We start from the raw sequence: 23692 nt of genomic DNA on the forward strand, positions 1-23692 counted from the left end.
CTGGCTTATCTCACTAAGCATGATCTTTTCCAGCTTCATCCAAGTTGCTGCAAAAGACATGTAAACAAATAAGAATTTTAACCTAGGTCTATTTTATCGCAAAGTCAGAGCTTTTGATTCTCTTTCGCCATGTCTCAATATGACTTGGTACTCATCAAGTCATTCTATAACTAAAGGTGTGTCTTGAAAATACCGACATCGTGGGTAAGTTATGTGTGTGTGGACACATTTGCCCTTCAGTACAGAAGCATGGGTTCCATGTGATTTTCAGAGTTTAAAATCTCAGAGCCAAGATTTTTGGCTTAACGGTCTGAGAGCCAGTATTCATTCAGTTTTGTTCAAGAGAGCAAATGCTCATCTAAGAGCATATTTTAAAAGCATATTGAGTTGTTCTGCTTTAGTTTGTGTGGTTGCTTAAAAATTCTTAAAGATCCTCCATGAAACATTAAGCTGTTATATAAATCATAACAGAATTATTTTCAAATGTTTTGTTGAACTCTAGAGAATATAAGACATGCCCCCAGCGTCAAGCACACTGACTACTGAAAAAAAAACAAAACAGGAGAGTGAATAAAGAAAGCCTTGGTTCTTCTGGAAATGAGTGTTGACTGCAGAACCTAGATCTTTAGAGTAGGTGGGAAAGGAGACCTTGGCCTTGCCCACGCTGAGGGCAAGTGGGGCGTTGTGCTTGAGACCCTGTGTTCCTCCAGGGGCCAAGCCCTTAGTAAAGGCTGAGCTAAGAAAACCCTGTGGGGCAGGAAAGCTTTTGAAAAACTGACATTTCTAGGTGGAAAAACGGTGATCGTGTTAATGTGGATATTAATAATGATAATGGTAATAGTTTTCTTGGGTAGTCTGGGACATCGCTGTTTCCTATGTATCTGAGATTTGAATATACACTGCAGAGTCTGAAAAGCATGGGAAATTGTATTAAAGCTAAAGTAGTTTGACAGCACCTAATACGAAGTGACACGGATCTTACCTGGAGAAGGACATTCTTAAGCCAGGTCCTCCGGGAGTCACAGTGATTAATATCAGTCAAATATTGAGATTATCAGAAACAAGTCAATGAAAAAAATCAATAAACAGAAATTCAAGCCCTCAAGGACTTAAAACATAATACCTATAGATAAATGGTTGTATTATAAAACAATGTTATTAATGGTGAAATTAAGCAAACTGAACAAAGATTAAACAACTAGCAAATAAAAGTCACTTTAGATCTTATAACCACTGGATGAGCAAAAAATAGAGATTGGTAGTATGTGGAACAGTTTTCTTCATCACTGGAGGAAGAAAGGAAAAATTGGTTCTACCACTGTTGCCAATTTTGTAAATTTGAAGTATAGACACCCTATAAGTTAAAGATAATACTTTTTGATAAATTTCCTACAGATACACTTGAAAATATACAAGCCTGCAGGCAAGCAATGCTTATGATAGCAAAAGGAGCAAAATTGTAAAAAAACAATGTACATGAACATAAGAAAATTTTAATTGTGGTGTACTATATAGTAAACATGAGAAAAATTAAATTATTATGTGCTATATAATAAAGTGCATACTATATAGCAGAGACAATGATATATAGCTCATATAATATGTATAAACCTCGAAAATACTAATCTCAAAAATAGTGTTATTTGACAAGAAAAGTATCCAACTACTATGATGATATTTTTCAAGTACTTAAAAAGCTAAACAGTATGTTAGTATGAAATATATATATGTATATATACACACACATAGAAAAATAAGAATAATTATAAATAAATAGAAATGACAATTATAAGAAATAAAATATTCATATACTTAATATTTTTCTAAAATATAAACAAGGAATCATAAAAATTTAAAATACAGGCCCTCCCTGGTGGCGCAGCGGGTTAAAGCACAGCACTGAGAATCTGAAGCCACCTCCGCATGAGTTCGATTCCCGCCTGCCCCCGAGGAGATCCACATGGTGTGGCAGACCTCTCCTGACCTGCCCGCTGCTCCCCTCAGCAGTGTACTTTGTTGATCTGCCTGTTCTGCTCCCCACTCTGTCTCTGGTGAAGCCTCTCACCGCCCCTGAGCCTCTGGCCTGTACCCCAGTTCTGTATGAATAAATAAATAAATCTTTAAAAAAAAAAAAAAAAAAATTTAAAATACAAAGGCAGGTGAAAGAGTTGAAATACAATGAAATTCTTTTTTTTTTTTTTAAGATTTATTTATTTATGCATACAAGAACTGGAGTATAGTCCAGAGGTGCAGGAGGTGAGAGGATTCACCAGAGACAGCGTGGAGCAGAACAGACAGACTGAAATACATTGCTGAGGGGAGCAGTGGGTACGTCAGGGGAGGTCTGCCACACCATGTAGGTCACTCCCCTGGCCTGGGATTGAACTCTTGCCACAGATGTTGTGGATAGCTTCATAGTGCTGTGCTTTAACCCATAGTACCACCAGGGAGGGCCCCTGAAATACACCAAATTTCAAGGTTACTGGTATATTTCTTAAGCTGAATGGAGGATACTTACTCTTTATTGTATGTATGATATATGTTTCTTTATGAATAAAATATCATAACTTAAAAAAACATACAGCATCTGCATTTTTACCTGATTTATTTTTATATTTGAAATTACTTATAAATGCAAATATATATTTATAAAAGAAGTAAGACAATGGCCCTCCCTGGTGGCACAGCAGGTTAAAGCACAGCACTAAGAAGCTGAAGCCACTTCCGCATGAGTTCGATTCCCGCCTGCCCCGGAGGAGATCCACATGGTGTGGCAGACCTCTCCTGACCTGCCCGCTGCTCCCCTCAGCAGTGTACTTTGTTGATCTGCCTGTTCTGCTCTCCACTCTGTCTCTGGTGAATCCTCTCACCCTCCACATCTCTGGCCTGTACCCCAGTTCTGTATGAATAAAAAATAAATAAATCTTAAAAAAAAAAAAAGTAAGACAAGCACTAAGGAGACATATTGTACCTTTAATTATTCTACTTTTTAAAGTACTCATTTGTTTTATAATGTCTTATCTCCAAGAAAAGAAAAAAGCTCTCTTCTGAAAACAAGTATACAAAATAGTTACAGGGCAGGGATAGGGATACCCCAAAGCCCCCCAAACCTGCCTGCTCTAAATAGGTTCTGCCATTCACTATATCAAGTCGAAACATGTAGACCATTAATAGAAAGGAGCTTAAATACAATTAGTGTTTAATACAGAAAAGACAGAATATAGTTTCCAAATCTAGTACCTGAAGTTACCCATCCCCTCATGGATAAAGTCCAGTCAAACAGGACTGGTCCAAAGAAAGGCCTGAATGTCTTCCATAAGTCTATAGCACCCTCTGGCAGAGACCCATAGAAAAGGGCTAGAAACATCCAAACAAGTCTGGGAAGTAGAAAGCAAAATCCAAATTAAGATAAAAGCTGCCATTGTTAACCTCCCCAACTGTTTCAACCAGTCCAGGACCAACAAGGCAAGTACAGCTTTTCCACCTGTCTCTCTGCTCCTTGTGCCTCCCTCAGGTCTCCTTCTGGCCCCCAGCCAGCGCCTTCCCATTCCAGTCTCCTCTCCAGATCTTCTCCTTCCTGCCCAGCTCCACCCTCCTCTGGGTGGAACTTCCCTTTTCCTGGAGACCACCCTGTTACAAAACCACTAATTAATTAGTAATGATCATGATTGCCTTCAAAAAACCAAAATGACTTAATAGGCTGTGCCATATTTGTTTTTGACCAGAGACTCTAGTTCACGATTACTTAAAATATATACTCAAGTGACTTTAGTTCTTTGTCTTTTCTATTCCACTTCATGCTTTTAGTAGAATTCAGCAGATTGACAGTATGATACCACTGAAGAGATACTTCTAATTTTTTGAAAGAAGAGTTTTGTATTTTCACGTGGGATTTTGAACTAGTGGCAAGAATCAAGTTTATGTGCAATCCATGTCAGGCAAACATGTACTGTCACATGTGAAAATTCTTTGAACTTAAGGATGTCTTGCAGATGATGGAGCGGGGTTAGGATGAAGCTATTCAGTTGCCAAAAGGAAAAATACACTCCTATCACTTCATATAAAACTTGTGTAAGGTTTTAAATCTTGTTTAACAGGTGTGTAGAGAAGCCTGGCTTTATAATAGTCTCATTTTTTTCCAGAAGGGTGAGCACTAGTATTTCATTTTGCTAATGCACATTTCTTTTTTTAATGTTGAAATAAGAAAAGAAAAATACCTATAATAATATTGACAGAATAAGGTAAAGTGAATAAAATGAGTTGTGATATCTGACTGTGCTCACTTTGTACATAAATATAGTGAACATTAATGAAACACTTTAATTTACATATCCTTTAATATAAATATAAGTAATTTAAATGAAACCTTTACTTAACATAGATCCATTACTTGACAACTCTGATGTCTTCTGTTTCTTGCCTTATAATGACTGCTATGAGTTTGACTTAAAATATGCTGTTCCTGAAAATGCTGAAATTGTTGCTAACAACATATGCTTGAGGAGGATTTGCTTTATTACATTTTGCTTCAATTTCTGTATGAAAGTTACAATTTAATGCAGTAAAATTCTGCCATCTCCTTAACAATAAGGATAATCTCATTTAAGTTTAGAATAACAAATTTGATACCATATGAGCTCCCCTAAGCATTCTCAGCTTATTAACGTGTGTTTTGACTCTTTCCCTCCTTGACACTTCAGGATAGCTTCCCAGCACGATTTGGAGGGATTCATTTTGTCAATCAGCCATGGTATATCCATGCCTTATATACTGTGATTCGGCCTTTCCTAAAGGAGAAGACTAGGAAAAGGGTAAGTATCATTTTGTCTGTTTTATATCCTTTGTTTTTCTCCACTCACTAACTTTTGATATATACTATGTGTATAATATTGAAAATACTAAAATGTGTCTATATACTGTACATAAAATGAAAGACATTTAAAATCTTCAAAGACCTTGGGTTTAACACTGAACACTCTATTTGTGAAAGAAGTATTTAAAGGCCAGTTCTCTATCTGCTTACAGATGGAGAGAACATTATAGTACATTCAATATTAAATATTGAATATTAAAGTCTCATTTTTTTTTCAAAAAATTGTTTTGGTAAGCTTAATTTCAACTGGTGATTTGAAAAGACCTTGACTAGACAAAAGTTATAATTTAATCTAGCATTTTATGATATCTGATATAATTTTGTAGTAATTGGCAATCTTACATTTCAGAAAGAATTGATTTAATTTAATATTTTTTATATTGCAAATTATTTTGTAAGATTCAGTTTTATGTACCACTGAGGATATTCAAAATGCTACAATATAAGATTTTTTTCCTGAGAATAAGATAATTTATATGAAGTATTTATCACAGTGCAAGCACATGCCAATGATGAACATAATTATAATTATTATCAACAATATATATTAAATAAATTTAATGCACATAATTTCATTTTATCCTCTGAGTGTTCTTGAAAAATAGACTTAGTATTTCAAAACTGAGAAAATTAAGTCATAGGATAAAAAAGTAACTTGCTTACTCATTTATGCAGCTGTAACATTGTAGAGCTAATATATAAATCCAAATCTTCTAACTCCATGTTTAGAGCTATTTTTACCATTTTGCTGTGATCAACTTTCAAGTGATCAGTTTCACATGAAAATATACTTACTTCTATATCTATGTAGAAGATGGCTGTCAATGTTTCTCAACAAATGATAAGGCACTTCAAGTATTTCAGTGTCATAGAAGCCTTGTGTAAGTCATTTTTAAGTGTGTGTTTGTAACAATCATTGGTCAAGAGAGGGTTTTCTGTATATGAATTTGGTGAAAATGTTGCAGTAGTTTAAGTGGAAGAATTAAGTTAAAAAGTATAATTTTTATATTAGGAGTTTTTTCTACTACCAGAAATCAAATTAATTTATCTGCAAGCTTCCAGAAAAGTGTCCTAAAGGACAGTGTTACTGTGATTTATAAATAGAAATACCCATTTGGTTTTTATTCCTGTAAAATCTTGAAAGCTGTTAAGTGGTTAGAACAACATCATATTATGTCCATCAGGGGAACTTTGGAAATCATGGGAGGATGGGGCTGGTTGCAGTGCAAGTGATGATATCATGGGAGGGTTGAAACTCCTAATCCCAGCCCATCTACAGAGAGGGGAGAGGCTTGGAGATTGAGTCTCTGCTGCTAATTATTTAATCAATTATGGTTAAAGAATAGCACCTGCATAAAACCCAAAAAGAGATGGTTAGGAGAGCTTCTGGCCTGGTGAACATGTGGAGTTTGGAGAACGTGCCTCCTCTGGAACAGACATGGAAGCTCCATGCTGCCCCTTTTCCATCCCTTCCCTCTACATCTTGTCTGTCAGGTTGTTGGTGAATTATATCATCGTCAATGCTGTAAATCAGTTTTGAACACTAGTTAAAAAAAAAAAAAAGTTAAGGGGTAGCTATGAATCTCCATTGCAAATAAATACCTGGTGACTCGAATCTCACTTTGAGTCTTCAGTGACAACTGGAATGTCCCTTAGTTGCTTAGGGAAGCCATTCTTATAATTTCCCCAGTACCTGCTGTCTTCCTTCTACTCCTTCATGGCTCCTTTTAGCATCCTCATTTTCCAAGCCAGTATTAGTTCCTAGAATTAATGTCTCTTTCTGCTCCCCAGTTATCAAGGAAAATAGAGTATCTTTATTGAAGCTAGACCCCTGTAGATAGGCAACTACCCAGGGAGCCCGTTCTTAGCTGTGCTCATGTACTCTCCCAGAGCTGACAGGAAGAGGGTTTCCTGCTGGCTGGAGCAAATTTCTACTTCTTTGTCCATTTACCTTCTACTTCTTGCTGAGTCTCACAGTATTCTACCCATTCCCCCTTTCTACTCCATGCCATCTACCATAAATTCTTCATGGCATAGTTTAGGGAAATAAAATAAAAATGAAAGTACTGTTCAAGTTAATCTTAGAACTTAAACTATTCTGAGGCATAGAAACCCACAAGGACTAGATTTCTTAATGAAATATAGGAAAATAAAATAGATAGGGAGAACAATATAATCAATATTTTCCAATTAATATTGTTATTGCACAAAACTGGTTTAAAGAAAAAAAAATAAGATTTATTTATTTGTGCATACAGAACTGGGGTACAGGCCAGAGGCTCAGGGGCGATGAGAGGCTTCATCAGAGACAGAGTGGGGAACAGAACAGGCAGATCAATGAAGTACACTGCTGAGGGGAGCAGCAGGTGGGTCAGGAGAGGTCTGCCACACCATGTAGTCACCTCTGGGGCTGGCGGGAATCGAACTCATGCGGAAGTGGCTTTTAGATTCTCAGTGCTGTGCTTTAACCCACTGCGCCACCAAGGAGGGCCAAAAAAAATTTTTTTTGGGGGGGGATTTAATAGTTGGGCAATTGTGATGCTTTCTAATTGCCCAATCCAGAGGCATGATCATATTTAAGAGTACTAAAAAATCTTTCTTGTGTTTGAAGACAATGTATTTTATTTAAATCAGTTGTGGAATCAGCTTGTGAAAAGTATAACTAAGTAAATTGTACACTATGTTAAAAGGTGAGTGGTGCTATAAAGAAGCCTTATGTAGGGAAAAGGACATGGTTTTCCAAGTTGGGCAAGATTATTGTTATATAAAAGACCCACCAATATAGTTGAGGATTCAAGAAAACTAAAGATGATAAATTGGAAATCTGTTCAGTGGTGAGAAGAGTCTTGCTAAAAGCTAATTTCATGCTGTGACCGAAGGCAAAACCTATTTGAATTGGATTCTGGAAAAATAGGATGAGTGTATTTGAACATAGAGCATAAATAATATGTTTGATGAGTTTTACAAAAGGAGAGAAATACGATATTAATTGGAGGTAGAAGTGTGACCACGAGGTTTTATGTTTCTGTATGAAGATGAGGAAAGAAAAGAGGTGAAATGATTGTTCTCTGATGAGAAAGAACCCAGCACACAGAGAGGAAATTTGACATAAGAAAAGTGAGAAAGACTTGTGTGGCTAATATAACTGAGTGGGAAAGAGATGAGGAATTCTGGTGCACAGAAAGAGAGGCTGGCCATCTAAAACTAAACTTTCCATTGTACTGGCAGTGGAAAAGCAGGTGGGCACAGATGCTGTGGGTGGAGCTCAGCAGGTGACCTTATTTTTTCAGTGATGTAGGAAGCAAAGCCAAACCTGAGAGTGATGTTGAGGGAGAAGGTAACAAACTATTAGTGAATAGAGAAGCGGTATGTTAAAATTACTTCTCTAAGGATTTATTACTACAACTCTTTCAAAACTAAAGGTTATATATATATATATATATATATGAAAAAAAGTACTCATTAGATGAAAATTGTTTGTAAAATAAAGGTTACAGGTGCTAGAGCTTAAACATTTCCATGAAAAATCTTGGAGTGTGTGTGTGTGTGTGTGTGTGTGTGTGTGTGTGTGTCCACACTTACCTTCCTGGGCTGTTGCACTCTGCAGATAGAAGTGGAAAAGTTGAAATACCTGGTGTATGTGGGGGAAGATGACATCCACTGCCTCTGTAGGCTCTGATTCTTACATTCCAGGAAGCCTGTATTATAACTGTTTGGGCCAGGGACCAAGTCTCCTCTGCTTTTACTCTTCCTTAATTTATTGAAATTATTTGTTCATTGGTGATTCCCATTTTGCCCATTTTGCTTCATGTTGTGTATACTTTATTTTCCAATATTCACTTCAGTCTTTTCTGAAAATATACAAAGTAGAGATGAATGTGTTAGCCTGTTCATCTTTCACCTAATGTTGAAATTAATGTAGGTCACTTATAACTGTAATTCTTTTTTTTTTTTTTTAAATAACTCGGGTACAGGCCAGAGGATCAGGGGCGGTGAGAGGCTTTACCAGAGACAGAGTGGGGAACAGAACAGGCAGACTGATGAAGTATACTGCTGAGGGGAGCAGTGGGCGGGTCAGGAGAGGTCTGCCACGCCATGCGGTCAACTCTGGGGCAGGTGGGAAAATTGAACTCATGCAGAAGAGGCTTTTAGCTTCTTAATGCTGTGCTTTAACCCACTGTGCCACCAGGGAGGGCCATAACTGTACTTCTTAAACATTAGATGAGTTTATATAAGGTAACTAGGCTTCATCAGAAAAGCCTCACCTTGAGTTTTGAGATTGAAGTGAAGGAAGAAAGAGATGGTAATTTATGGAAAAACAAATCAAATATATACCATTAATAATTCTCCAATTTAAAACAACTATGCAGGTAATCACATCAATAATTATATATAGAGGTATACATCTACAGCTTTATATTTTCAACCCATTATTCCATTTACATTGAATGGTAATCATGCAACCATGGAAATTTCTAGTACAGAAAGAAGATACTAGCAACATTGCAACACATATGTTATTTAGGTCACGACCCTTCATTCAACCTGTGAGTATGATGACGCTAATCTACTTGTAGTGACATCACACATTCTGTATTATAAAGTAGGAACTTAGTGCTATGGTATTCTTATTTGTAATGGTAGGGTAGACATATTTACCTGTTTCACAGAGTGGATGAAAGACTTAATGTCGTAACAGACCTGAAAATTTCTTGCTTTTGATCTTCCTATCCTCTTCCCTCTCCTAGGGATGGCATTTATACTCTTCTCTGTGTTTTCTCTGCATCTATAGATATTTTTGCATGGAAATAATCTGAACAGTCTACACCAACTAATTCATCCTGAAATCTTGCCCTCTGAATTTGGGGGAATGCTACCCCCTTATGACATGGGAACATGGGCCAGAACACTGCTAGACCACGAATATGATGATGACAGTGAGTACAATGTGGACTCCTACAGCATGCCTGTGAAGGAAGTAGAAAAGGAACTGTCCCCCAAGTCCATGAAGAGGTATGTTGGAGCTACCTGGGAAGTGGATTGATGTCAGGATGGGGAAGCCCAAGCCTTAGCTTCATGCTCATATAAATTTTTCTGAAATAGATATTTGGAGGGATTTTAAGCTTTACTGCCCCCAATGTCAGTGTCTAGGAATTTTGAATCATTATAAGAAAAGAGAATCATTATAAGAAACTCCAAATAAGTTGTTATTTCAACCTCACAAATAAACTAATAGAACACTTAGAAGCCACCAGATCCAGAGGTTTTGTAAACTGTATCTGAAGGTTTTGTAGAATGTCTGGGGTCAAGAAGGTAGGGTGAGAACAGTGCCCAGATCCTCTGTGACAAGAACAACTCTTCATCTAAATGACATTTTTGGATTTTGTTTTCAGTTTCCTTTGGAAGACCCGGATTCATGGCATGTACAAATACAAACACATCCACATTCTTCAAATACTATATTAAAAGCTTCAGTTCACTTTTGAGTATCTCTGCCAACTTTCTGTTTTAAGGTCTAGCCAGTACAGAGGCAAGATGTTCTTATTTCCCAATAGCTTTGATTTTTTAAGACTTCATTGTACAGTTAGACTCTCATTCTCTGCTTTGCCTCTCATGGAGTTTTTATGCTTGCTTTCTTTTAAACAATGCCTATCTATTGAACACATACTCTGAAATAGACACTTTTTTAGGTGTTTCAGATTCAGTGTGGATAAGCATGCTTTTAGCCCTAGTCTAGTGGTGATGGAGGTTAGGGATAGTTACTAGAACACACAAGTGGATAATTGGCTGAGTTTGAATTATGTAGCACATGAAAAGATACTTCCTAGACCCACATTAATTTGGAGAAAACAGATGAACCACAGCTCCTGCAAGTGTTTCCTCATCTATCAATAGCATAAGGAGGACCCAGGGCATCTTAGATGTTATCCCGAAGGTTCTCTCATCCTTCTCTGATAAAGCTTTCTGGTCCTTCTGTCATTGACCTTACTTCTCTAGTGATACTTTGAGTCTGGCCTACTCTTTGCTGTTGTTGTTGTTGCTATTTATCTTGGTGTATGTGATGTCTTCCTTTACCCTGGCTGCCCCTTGTCTTAGAACAGGATATCTTACCTTGACTTCTTGTTTCTCCTAATAAAAGTGGCTCATGGATGGATTCTCAAAAGTGTTCATTTAGGTGCTAGAAGTTGTGTTTCAAAATTGGGTATAAGAATTTCTTAATTTTCTAAACCAAAAATGTTGTTATTTACCTAACAAGAATCACTCCTTTTAGTAAAAATCATAATCCTAATTGCAATAATGGTTATCTTCTGTCATTCACTATGTGCTATCATGAGTGAAACCTTTCTCTCTACTTCATAATATTACTTTATTTAATCTTCATGACAATCTTGTTAATCAGTGCTGGATTCCCAAAGTCATATAATCTATGTATTATGAAATGGGGTACCAGTCTATGAGGTAGAGTCTTTCATGTAGTTTTCATAAACTTTATCTACCCTTCTGTGAACAGCAGAACAGATTGCCTTCACTCTGGTTCCCTACTCTTCTCTTTAGCCACTAAAGGAGCTTCAATCACAGAAGCTGTCACTTGTCCTGCAGTGACTCATACACCATGCTCATTAGTGTGTTAGTGTGGTCCTTTTCTCTGAACACATTTGTCTATAGTGCACCTCACAACCCTGCCTCATCCCAGCACCTGCATCCCCCCAACATCCTAATTGCTGTCTTTGACTCTAGCCTTATCCCACTCTCCTACCCCTGCTTATTATCTACATGGTAATACAAATTATCTCTTAAAAAAGGTTAATCAGATTGTTTTACTTTTATGCCTTACATTTGTTTAATTCTGCTGACTGATAAAATGCTATAGAATCTGAGCTTGCATATCTTTCCTATAAATGTATTTACTGTTTTTCCTCCTTACGTTTTAGATACAACATACGTTTTAGATACAACATCACTCTTAATTCTCCTTCAGCCTCTCCAACTTGTATCTATCTAAGAAACTTTATGCACGTCACTTTATGCATGCTTCCTGAAATGCTCTTTCCCTGCATCTATCTTTCAGTGCCTGAACCCAGTCACAGGTCACTGGAGGTTTTTCTCCCTCAACAGATCTAAATCAGCCATATATCCTCCTCATTCCAGTCAGTTCTCATCAATCACTTCCTTTACTTTGTATCCTGTCAAATGACTGATTTTACTTAACTTCCTATCTCTCCTCCCATATAAGCTTAAGGGGGCTTAAGTGGCTTTGTCTTCTCTGCTCTCCTCAGAACCTCCTCTGCCTGGAGTAGGGCCTGGCACACAGAGGATGTTAGTTGAGAGTGAAGGAATGTCCGAGGACTGTCCATTTGTGCACAAGTGACCTCTGACGCTCTCACTGCATGCATTTCACTTCCAGAAATTTGACTGTCCACAGAGGCCTTACTGGCTTGGCTCCCTTTGATTGCTGTTGCCCTCATCCCCATTACTACCACTTGGCAGCCAAGGTACATTGTGGACTAATTTAACTCCCTCAAACTAGCAATTCTTTTTCCTTATAGATCCATTTACTCTCATAATTCTCTATGTCTTATGTTAGCTTTTTTTTGAAAGCACATTATTTTAATCAGCATCATCTTGTTAGATTTGGCCCAGCCTATCCACCTTTTGAAGTCTTTTTGGATCCTGTGTTTCTTCTCCAATTAATTAGGCCATTTTGTCTCCTGCAGAGTTGACTAGTGGCAAATTCACCTTACAACCCCAAGTTTCTTGCTTCAGACATGAACTGATTATAATTTCAGACATCTCCTCTTTGGTGTGAATTTTGTATCACCTGAACCATTTGTGGTTCTATTTGAAAACTTCTGAAGAATGAGATTAAGAAATCTGTTTCACTTGACTAATCTATATGCCAGAAAATGGCAGTTTCCCATCAGGGATAGTAGAAAATTATCCCTCACTTGCACTTTCACCTCCCTCCTCTTCTGTTTTGTTCCCTTTTTTACTTTAATATCAATCATAGATTGACAGGGGGATTTTTCTTTTCTTCATCAAAGAGCTGTGGATAATGTTTCAGTTGAATTTAATTCAATATGCAGGACGATGGCTCTCTGAGTAAATTTGTGGACAGATTACAGGATCATGCATATCCAAAGTTCACTAGGTTGTATTTTTCACCTTCTTCCCCCAAATCCAGGGCAGTGTCCAACACATAACTATTGTAGTGAATAACAGTATTAAATTTGTTATGGTAATGCAAGTTTCTGATTTCATTGAATAATATTAAGCATCTGGTGTTGCTATATGCCAAACCCTATCTAATGCTTTGTATATATTGACTCCTCTGCTTCTCTGAACAACTAGTAAGGTAGTACTATCTCCATCTTACTGATGAGGAGCCCAGATACAGAGAAGGTAAGACCCTTTCACATGTCACACAGCTACAAAGTAGCAATGCTAATATGGGAACGTAGACAGCAGTATCCTTAAGTCATCTCCTTACTGTCACCATTTACTATCTGTCAGATTCTGTGTTGGGATTTATGCATGTATTATTGTATTTGATCCTCACTACATCTGTGTGATGTAGGTGTTATTTTTCCCATTTTACAGATAAGGAACAAAGTCTTAAGAAGTTTAAATAGAGTTCCCATGGCCATGGTACTTAGAAATAGCAAAGCTAGAATTCAAATATATTTTTTGTTGAGAATCTAGACTCTTAGAAGAACACTATGGTATAGCTTAATATTGTGGATACATTATGAATGAACAAATTAATACTCAATAAATTGAATATCAATATTTTAAAATATCGATATTTATAAATGAAATTATCTGTTTTCATGAATAGTGAAACCTATGCATTATAAAGGCAGTAGAGAATGTGTGGAGACTGATGAGATGTATCATGAGTTATTGATAGATTACACCAATTGCAGCTGCAACAGACTGATTCATGAATAGCTATGATCCTGAACAAATAACCCAATTGTTTTGTGCAAGGGGGAAGTATCTTAATCAGAATAACAGTACTCTTGAAGTAGTTAAATATCAAAAGAAAAAAAATATTAATCAGAAATTGTTCTGCTTGCTTTGCTTTATTAAATAATTTTTCTACATATTGAGTCAGCATTCATCATCCAATAATTATGGTATCTATAGAGCATGATAAAAACTGCTAGAAACTTAATTTCAAATTGAATAGTACCCTGAAATTTAACATATCTCATTAAAGTTGCCATATCTCTTAATCATTTTTATAATTAAAGAACATAAGACTTTAAAAGTTTTTTGTATGGTTATTTTAATAAAATATTGTGATACATTTATAGTATGTACCTTGTGGTATCTGAAGAGTTTTGCTTTGTACTTACTAAACACTATAGAGATAAACCTCAACATTCATATAATAGATTTATGGGTGGTTTTTCATACATTCTTTGTGAGGAATTGCTTTCTACATTATCTTCATTTTAAATGTTTACTACCAAACTTCTTTCAATATTGGAAGAAATTAAGACATTGAGATCCTACTGTGCAGCAATCTGTGATACATATTGTGTTCAAAGCAAAGAGAGAAAGTGACAAAGTCCCTGTTTAAGGAATTTATATTCCAGTGGGCACCAGTTATCAAGTTAACACGTTAGTACAAGACTTTAAATGAATCTGTCTTAGCAAGAATTCATTCTGAAAAACTAATTTTCTTAGATGAGACTTACCTAAAAACAGTGCTACAGTTCTAACTACTAAGTGATTTATGCAGTTATCAACTTCGTTAAATGTGTTTTCTTCATGTATTTTCCCTAAGGTAATTATCATTACATTTAAAGCAATGCAAATTTTTCTTCTTTTTCTCTCTCCCCTCTCCTTTTCTTCCCACACCTTCTTCCCCTTCTCCTCCTTCTCTTCCTCCTTTTCCTCTCCATCCTCTTTCTCTCTAACAAAAACACACACAACTTAGTCTCCCTCCTGATGTAGGTGTCTAATACCTATTGTGATAAAAATCATGAAAATGACTTAGGAATTAAAATTTTCCTGTTCTTATGCTCCTTGTCATTTCCTCTTTAGAAATAAATTTACATTTACTTAAATAAAGAAGTCAATCTATCAGTTAATCCTGTAATTATTTTTGCTTTGATAATTAGTTTAGTTGCTGTTCTTTTTCATTAGCATGTGCATTTGTATTTTAGCTTATAGTCTTTCTTTCTGAAAGTTAATGAGGTCTGCAAAGAGGCATATTTCCACAGCATTAGCCAATTGGCTGGAATACAGCAGCAGGGGAAAAATTCATTACTGAGGAGAATTTTAAAAGGGCAGCTGCTTCTTTAATGCCATAGCTATTAAGATGGCAGCTTCCTGCTATAACAGTAGCATGTTTCATTGACTTTCCTTCTTCCCGGTTTTATGTTGCTTCCTAATGATGAATTGAGATATAATTCCCATCTGATATCAAAGGCATATGTAAGCAGTTTCAAATTATTTGCTTTTCTAATCATAACCAGAATGAGGGTGCTGCTTAAAGAAGATGGATTTTTTCCTTGTTTAAAGTTATAAATCATTTCACAAAACTTTAAAGAATAAGATTGATTTTATTCATATGTTCTAGTGGGAAATATAACAAAACTCACATTCAAGTGTTGACTTTCTTCCTGTGATCATTAAAAATAAAAACAGTGGTTAAAATTCACATTCATATTGATTCTGTTTCCGAGAGCCATTTGGGACAGGTATCATTTCTTGTAACAAAATTTCACTATAACATTATTTTCCATTTAGAGATGTTCCATTATTTGGAATTCACAGGTCCTGTATTAGAAATTCTCAATCTCAAAGAAAAGACTTTGTTTGGTAGTGAAGAAAACTAAAGCTTGGTATTGCCTATTAAGACTCTTTTGCTGTTCATTATTCTATTTAAAGCCCGGAGGGGTTTGTCTCCTCACTCTGCTGCAAAACAGCACATAAATGTTTCTCTAATGTGCAGCATTCTCAGTTCATAAATTCCTTGATGGAGATAGTCCACACCCATGAGTGCAGCCTTAGTGGAGAAAAGATAGAAAATGTGATTATTTGATAATAACTCACTGACATTGGCTTTATCATTTCCAGATCCCAATCAGTAGTGGATCCTACAGTACTAAAACGCATGGATAAAAATGAGGAAGAAAACATGCAACCTTTGCTCTCTCTGGACTGATAACTTCTCCCCATGGATTAGAAATGGAAGGTACTTGTGTACAGCAACAGGGACAACACTGTGGAGGAATTACCAGCTGGGTATTTACTATTCATGTTAATGTAGCATACTATATAATAAGGCATCAGGCTTTCCCATTAGCCTGACCATGGGTGCCCTGCACTGGATTAACAAAAAAGTCAATAATTTATTCTGTAAGTGCCAAGTTCTTTGTAAATACAGTGTAATCTTCATGTCCACTTTGTAAATTTTGGTAGTAACTTAAACTGAAAAAGATTGGCTCATAAGTTTACGCCAGTGATATGAACTATATGAAAACACAGAAGAGACAAGTGAAGAGTCCAAGCTCATTAAACACAGCCGTTTCCTATGAAGCCATATATCAGCTTTCATAGTGATTGTGTCCTCGTTTTCCTCTGAGACTCTGTCATGTTCAAATGTACTTTTAATGGGTACAGGGAATCAGATGGCTCTAGGAAATTATCATGATAAGTGTATTTTCTGTCTAGTGATTTCCATTTCACAGAAGATGTGTCCTACCAACTATCCAGACTATCACTGGCCTTGAATTTTTGAGACAAAGGATGGCAGATGAATTAGCAAACTGAACACTTGAACTCTTTCATGGTGTTTGATCACTAGCGTTTTGTGTAGAGATGTAGTCCCTCCTTTAAGAAGTGGAATTCGGAAAGAGAGCAGATTCTTTAAACTGCTGTCTTCCAAATGGAAATTCAAGTCCCTATTATATCTCTATCAAAGGCACTTGAAGAGCATTAAAAACAAAAACAAAACAAATTTCTTGATCAAAGAGAAAGAACTAATTATTCACGTATTTAACAGCTAAATTTGAACATAAAAATTGCCATTTACAGATTAGGGGCTAATTTCCAATTCTTGTGTACTGGTTAAAATATATATATATATATATATATATATATATATATATATACACACACATATATATACATATATATATGTGTCTGTGTGTGTGTGTATATATATATATATATTCACACATATTTTTATTGAATTGAACTAAATCCTTGATATAACAGGCTTATAAAATATACATATTCATTGGTCTTAGGTTATCACTTGAGATACTTTGTAAAACCATTTCCACTAAAGTTAATTAAAATGAGCTACAGTGAAACAGAACTTCAGTGAAAATGTTTAAGGGAATTCTATTTAAATTTGTAATATATTCTTGACCACACTATTTTAGAGAAATGTATTTTTCCTTCAAAAAAGAAACAGGGCTCAGCACAGCATAGGTAGTATCAGGTGATCAAGAGTAATAGTTTTTCTCAAATTCAAGTTAACTATTCTAATGATCCTGTATATACACATTTTCTTTTCAGAAATAATGAAAGAATATATTGACTTCAGGAGACTTAATGAAAACAGCTGAGGCATCTGAGATGGCATATTATAATTTAATTCTAGATTTGGAAACTTTTTTTATTTAGAGGTTTTATTTAATAAATATTTTATAGTTATAGCAAACTTTTCAAGTGTTACTTTAAATTTTAAATTCCAGTGTGTAAAAACAAGATTTTTATCACCTTTTCAGAGTGATAAATTTTGAGATTGAGAATTTTACAATTAAATTTGAAAGATAAATAGGTTAAGCATGTCCGAAACCAACCGAAATAAAGGTGTGCTTCAGTCTTTGCATACATTTAGCTAACACTTCAACAATTTCAGTCATAATTCTGAACCTAAAAATCTTAAAAGCAAGACCACTATACCAATCTGGCATGTTCCCCTGCTGTCTAGTGCCAGTAAAAATACATAATTAATGTGAATTAAAGATCCCGTAGGAAGCCAACCTCCAATGACTGTCAATAAAATTTAGAGATTGGATGAATTAAGGATAAAAATCTGTAGCAATTCTTATCCTAGTTGTTTAACCATTGGTATTCTTGATTTTTTGGTTTTATTTTTTTGCCTACCTGGTGTACATTTGATAGCTGTAGTCTTCATAATATAATATAGAAGCAAGTGATAGGCAAAATATGCTCTGGAAAATATAGAAATAGATCAATTGTTAAAGGGAAGTCAGGAGTTCTCAGTAGTTTTCTTGATATGGTTCATTATTGCCAGATCTCAAAATTCTATCTTCCGATGTCAGACAGCAGAGTCCATTTCTTTCCCACATCAAAGTTCAGTTTCATATATAAAAATAATTAGAAAGGCATATTTTATATATAACATCTATCTAAGTACAAGTACCACTCAAACTATCTTTGCTATTCTTCAAATGAACAATGAAAAGTTGGCTGGATTGTAGAAAATATTTCTAAATGAACAAATTACAGCAATGATGGCTTTTGAAATTGCTAGCTCTAGTTCCACCTGTGAGTAAACTCATCTTCTGCTAATGATTTTGTAGCTGCTTAGTTAAGGAATATTTGATCATTATAAATTCTTTCTAGCTAGCATTGGCTACGTAGCAACATTTGGGACTTCTTTTTCTCTTGTGATTTTCTTTTCTTTCTTTTTTTTTAATCATGATGCTATATTTTTGTTATATAACTTACTAAACTGTTCCTTTATTCTTTCAAACTAATTATTGTGATGGTGCAACCCCACTTATACACATGTGCACACACTCAGACACACACAAATACATACATTAAAATATTTACCATTTGCCTCTCTAGTGTGAATTCATGCTTTGCTTTTTCAGTTCTCTTGTAACTTTAAATTTGTAAATATCAAAGAAATAACATTTGATATGGAATAGGTCAGTGGTCCATTTAGCATTTCTCATACTGCCTGTTCTACCTTCTATTTCTTATATCTTTTCTTTCTTCCATTGTTTAGGGGCAGCTGCTTCCAAAGCTGGTTTTAAAATTAGTAACTTATATGTTGTCAGTATTATTTGCACACATTTTTGACTGATAATTTAAAAGGAAGAGATTATCATGAAAATATACTCAAAGAAAATGAAGAAGTGCCTCTTTAAGAATGGAATAAAATAGTGAATATAGATTCTATTTGTACTCGCTTCCAAAAGTAAATACATGCACCTATTTTATAAGGGTATAATGTAGATAGCATTTGAAGAAGGGTATTTGAAACTTTGCACTGAACATTTCCATAGAGTAATAAGTCTTTGTTGTATAAGTTCAATTCAATAACTTAAACACATGTTATTGATTACCTGGCACTATGCTAAAACTTTATACACATATTAAATATAGTTTTACAAGCAAGTTTTTGAAGTGGGTATGCATGATTTCTTTTATTTCAGTAGTAATTTGTGTAAGTACAGGCAGAGGCACTGCTTAATTTGTTTCACATAAAATGCTTGGTTACTTGCAGTACCAAAAATTCATCCATTCCTAAGCAGGAAATCTAAGCAGCTAAGTTCTTTGATATTATTAACTAGGTCATATTGCTAAATTAAACATTTAAAGTTTCTGCAGTGTCCCTGCAGGAACAGATATCACTCTAATGCATCAAGAAAATGGAGAGTTGTTTTGGACTTCCTGCAACATGTTTGTTATGCTTCAGACAAGAAAACTTAAAGAGTTCTCAAGTGTGTCTTCAAGAACAGATTTCCTTTGCTGCCACAAACAACATAACGGTTTATGGACATGCCTATGGTCTTTTAAAGACGCTACATCAAGAATATGTGCTGAGAGGCCATACACATGTCTGCTGTTTATTTAAAAGTCTAAGTTATCTAGTTGATCAATAAGATCTCTTTGCTTCATATTGTGTATGTGTTTATAAATGATCTCTTGAAAATTTGACATTAGTCATGAGAAATGATTTTCAACACAAAATAAAATGAGCTGTATTCTGGCATAGTATTTGAGCTTTCAGATATGGTATTTATATTTCTTATGTCAATAAAATGATAGGTATACCTTCCATTTTATATGTACTATTTAGATATATAACCGAAAAATGATAGTGGCACAGTTTAAACATATGAGACCATTAGATCATGTAAGAATTGTCAGGTCCTTTAAAATACATTAGAGCAAAAGTCAATGTGCTAAAGAAGTGATTTTTTTTTTTAACTAAAAATATTTTCTATTTTTCAGAGACAGAACAAAGGTTGACTTTGAAACATTATTATATCACAAACTTACTGGCTTACGTTATAATCTTTTTCACAAATTCAAGTTTTTATTTTGTAAACATCCATAGTCTACACTAAACATACATAGTCTACACACCTGTAGGATCACATTAAGTCTATTTCATGTTGTGTGTGAGAATGAACTCCTCTGGAATGTAGGGAAAAATATAAAACAGCAATTCTGTGGACAAAGCTCCAAAATTGTATTTTTTTAAAGATTTATTTTTATTTATTTATGCATACAAGAACTAGGGTGTAGGCCAGAGGTGTGGGGATGGTGAGAGGATTCATTCACCAGAGACAGATTGGGGTATAAGACAGGCAGAGCTACTGAAATACACTGCTTGAGGGGAGCAGCAGGTGAGACAGAAGAGGTCTGCTGCACCACTTGGGTCAGCTCCCTGATGCCAGTGGTCAAACTCACTTAGCTTGATAGCACTGAGACTTAACCCCTGGTACCTCCAGGTACAACTGTGTGTGTGTTTTGTTTTTTCAAAGAAAGGAGTACAAATGATAATTAGAAATATAAAACTACTTAAAAACTAAATGAGAATAGGACTTAAATATAATAAATATACTTTCAAAATAAATAGCAGGATTGTTACAATTTAAAAGCTATTTGGTGTTTGGTCAATATTTGATAAATTTCGTTACAAATATTTTTGTCCTTAATAACAGTACATTTATTGTGTCTAAACTACTTTTTTTGTAGTGAATCAGAGAGGTTAAGATGAAAGCTGAAATAAATTTTACATAACTTTAAAAATTAGTTGAACCAATCTTCAAATTTTGAAAAATTGGAATGAATAATAATCGATTTTATTTACAACAGAGGTTTTTCATTTTCATACCTAATCCAGTTATTTAAATGTTCATATTTGTTTAAAATGGAAATAAAATTCAAGAAACTAGGTACTTTTATTTTCAGAAGTATCCAGAAAGAAAATAAGATGCCTAAGAGGAAATTATAAATGGCATAGCATAATTTTTAGTGAGTTTGCATTTCTGTTGAAAGAACATTTATTTTGCATCTGGTCAATGTTGAATTTGGTAGTGCTGAGCCTGTTGCATCTGTGAAGTGAACATTTCTGAAGGCCATCTAAAATAAGACAATAATTTCATTTGAGAAAAATAATAATTAGTTATTTAGGTTGGGGTACTAAAATTTTCTGATATGTGTTTGTATGTGGTTTCATAGGGAATAAACATTCCTTTTATCAAAACAACATTTTCTGTATTCTATAATTTCTAGACAGTTTTGAATGGTGCTGTGAATGAAAATGTAAACAAATTTTAAATTGCATACAGTAATGGAAATTTTTGGTAAATAGAATAATAAATATTTTCATATTTTCACTGCAAAGTTATTCAATTAGACAGATGATTAAATTCAGAATTTAATTACAAAAAACATTACTTTAAGTAAATACTATTACTTAATAGTAATACTATTAAAAATAGCCCCAGACTAAAAATACTATATAAAATAAAAAGATTCTAACTTGAGACAAATAATAAATAAATAAATAATAAAATATGTTTCCTTGTTTTATCCAAACTGTTGGAGAATAATGGGGGAACAAGAACCCTGATTCTCCTGAACATCACCTTCTAGTGGAGAAACATACAAAATACTGATGAGCTACGTTTTGTATATTGTTGGGTGATGGTGTCTGCACAATGAAGATGTACTTAGTTTATGTGACTTTGGCCAATCTGTTTTCTTACCTGTGAAATAGGGTAATAACTGTACAAATAATATGAGTTACATTTTGGTTGTATGCTCGTGATAATCTGGCCCCTTCCTGTTTATAAAAAAATGCATATAACCTCTCTATTTCCATGATGTTTGGGGACCTTATTAGGGTTCTCTGGTTCCTTCTGTTATGCTCAGTGCTGCCCATAGTTGCCAGGGGTTCTCCTGCAGAATCTCTTAGATCTGCCTTTTTGTGACAGCCAGGAACACCAGCTCCTGCCCAATTTCTTTCAATAAGATAAACTCCATACTGCTTCATTTCTAAAATATTAATGGATATATAACTGAAAATAAACATTGATTTTTTTTAAAGATTTATTTATTTGTGCATACAGAACTGGGGTACAGGCCAGAGGCTCAGGGGCAGTGAGAGGCTTCATCAGAGACAGAGTGGGGAGCAGAACAGGCAGATCAACGAAGTACACTGCTGAGGGGAGCAGCGGGCAGGTCAAGAGAGGTCTGCCATGCCATGTGGTCACTTCCGGGGCAGGCAGGAATCGAACTCATGCAGAAGTGGCTTTAGCTTCTCAGTGCTGTGCTTTAACCCGCTGCGCCACCGGGGAGGGCCATTAGCATTGATTTTTTTTTGTTGGAAAAGAAGACAAGAAACTACTAAAGATAATTTCTGATAGGTTATATGACTTAATCTTTCCATGTGATGCAGTATTTTCCCTTTACCTCCAGGCAGGACCACAAGCTGTGATTTTCATGGGCAGAAATGGATATATTCTATGTACCACACTTTGAAGGGAGCTCTTACCATTGTGGTTCTACAGGTTCTAATTTACAAAATATTAAAAAGGTTGATTTCCTGTTGTTATGTGAAATGTAATGACAAGATTGCCTTTTATACAGTGGTCATATTATAAAGCAACTTGAGAAATTCAGCATTGAAAAGTCTCCAAGTATAAGCAGAGGTGAGGACACCACAAATATTGATTACAATTCACCCAAGAAGAACCATGAATAAAAAGTTTTCTTCGCATTTAAAGGAAAAAATCAGCAAATGACTTCTCCCTTAAGAAAACAAGGAACGTGTCTACATCTGTTTATGCAGCAAATCACTAAAGAATTCTGGACGCTGTGCTAATTAATGAAGCCTCCTTTCACATATTGATTTTTACAAAGGAACGTTTCTGGTTCAACAATTGATTTATTAAATTTATGAAGGAAAAAGCTTAATCTATTATAGTCATAATAAAGTATCCTGCTTCTAAACTCAGAGTGTACACACCTTTCAGGTTGCTAATTTTTGTGCATGGTTTGTTTATGAAATAAATTATATACAGATGGCCTTACTTAGGATGTGTTGATTTACAATTTTTGAAGTTCACAATGGTAACAAGGTGGTTGATGCATGTTCAGCAGAAATAGTGCTTTGAATTGTGAAATTTGATCTTTTCTGGCTATATGCAGTGCAACATTTTCTGGTGTGCTGGACAGTGCTACGAGCTGCTGCTCCTAGTCGGGCATCTGTTGTGCTGAGCAAATCTAAGGTAGGTCTGACTAAGACAGGATGTTTGTAGATTAAGGGTAGTCTATGTGTTTTTGGTACAAGATCTTTTCAATTACGATGGATTTTTATAAGCATAATGCCATCTTAAGTCAAAGACAGCCTGTATAGATTTCCACCAGTCTAATAAAAAAGCATTTTCGCACAATGTATTTGGTGAATAGTATTTGAAAGCATTTCCTACCATAAATAATTTTACATATTTCACTATAGTATTCTTTAGTCATTTAATGGACATGATAAACCTGTTTTAAACAAAATATTCTTTAACA

The 23692-nt window shown here is 35.0% G+C and overlaps 1 protein-coding gene across 3 annotated transcripts in view; it reads left to right on the plus strand.

Moving 5' to 3' along the window:
* The window catches only part of CLVS2 (clavesin 2), a 68468-nt gene extending 44898 nt beyond the window's left edge, over positions 1-23570 (plus strand). Inside the window, exons 4-7 of one of the 3 annotated variants that reach the window (XM_012722934.1) lie at positions 4701-4811; positions 9666-9886; positions 15965-16082; positions 22592-23570. In XM_012722934.1, coding sequence (XP_012578388.1) covers positions 4701-4811; positions 9666-9886; positions 15965-16052 — 420 coding nt within the window. In that variant the 3' untranslated portion in view covers positions 16053-16082; positions 22592-23570. Of the gene's footprint in view, positions 1-4700; positions 4812-9665; positions 9887-13222; positions 13274-15964; positions 16944-22591 lie in introns of those variants that run through there. The other 2 variants (XM_012722933.1, XM_012722935.1) reach the window with 2 other exon arrangements.
* The last annotated feature ends 122 nt before the right edge of the window (positions 23571-23692 follow it).

The sequence above is a fragment of the Condylura cristata genome, unplaced genomic scaffold (genome assembly GCF_000260355.1).
Source record: "Condylura cristata isolate star-nosed mole 26May11 unplaced genomic scaffold, ConCri1.0 scaffold00001, whole genome shotgun sequence".
NCBI classification, from domain to species: domain Eukaryota; kingdom Metazoa; phylum Chordata; class Mammalia; order Eulipotyphla; family Talpidae; genus Condylura; species Condylura cristata.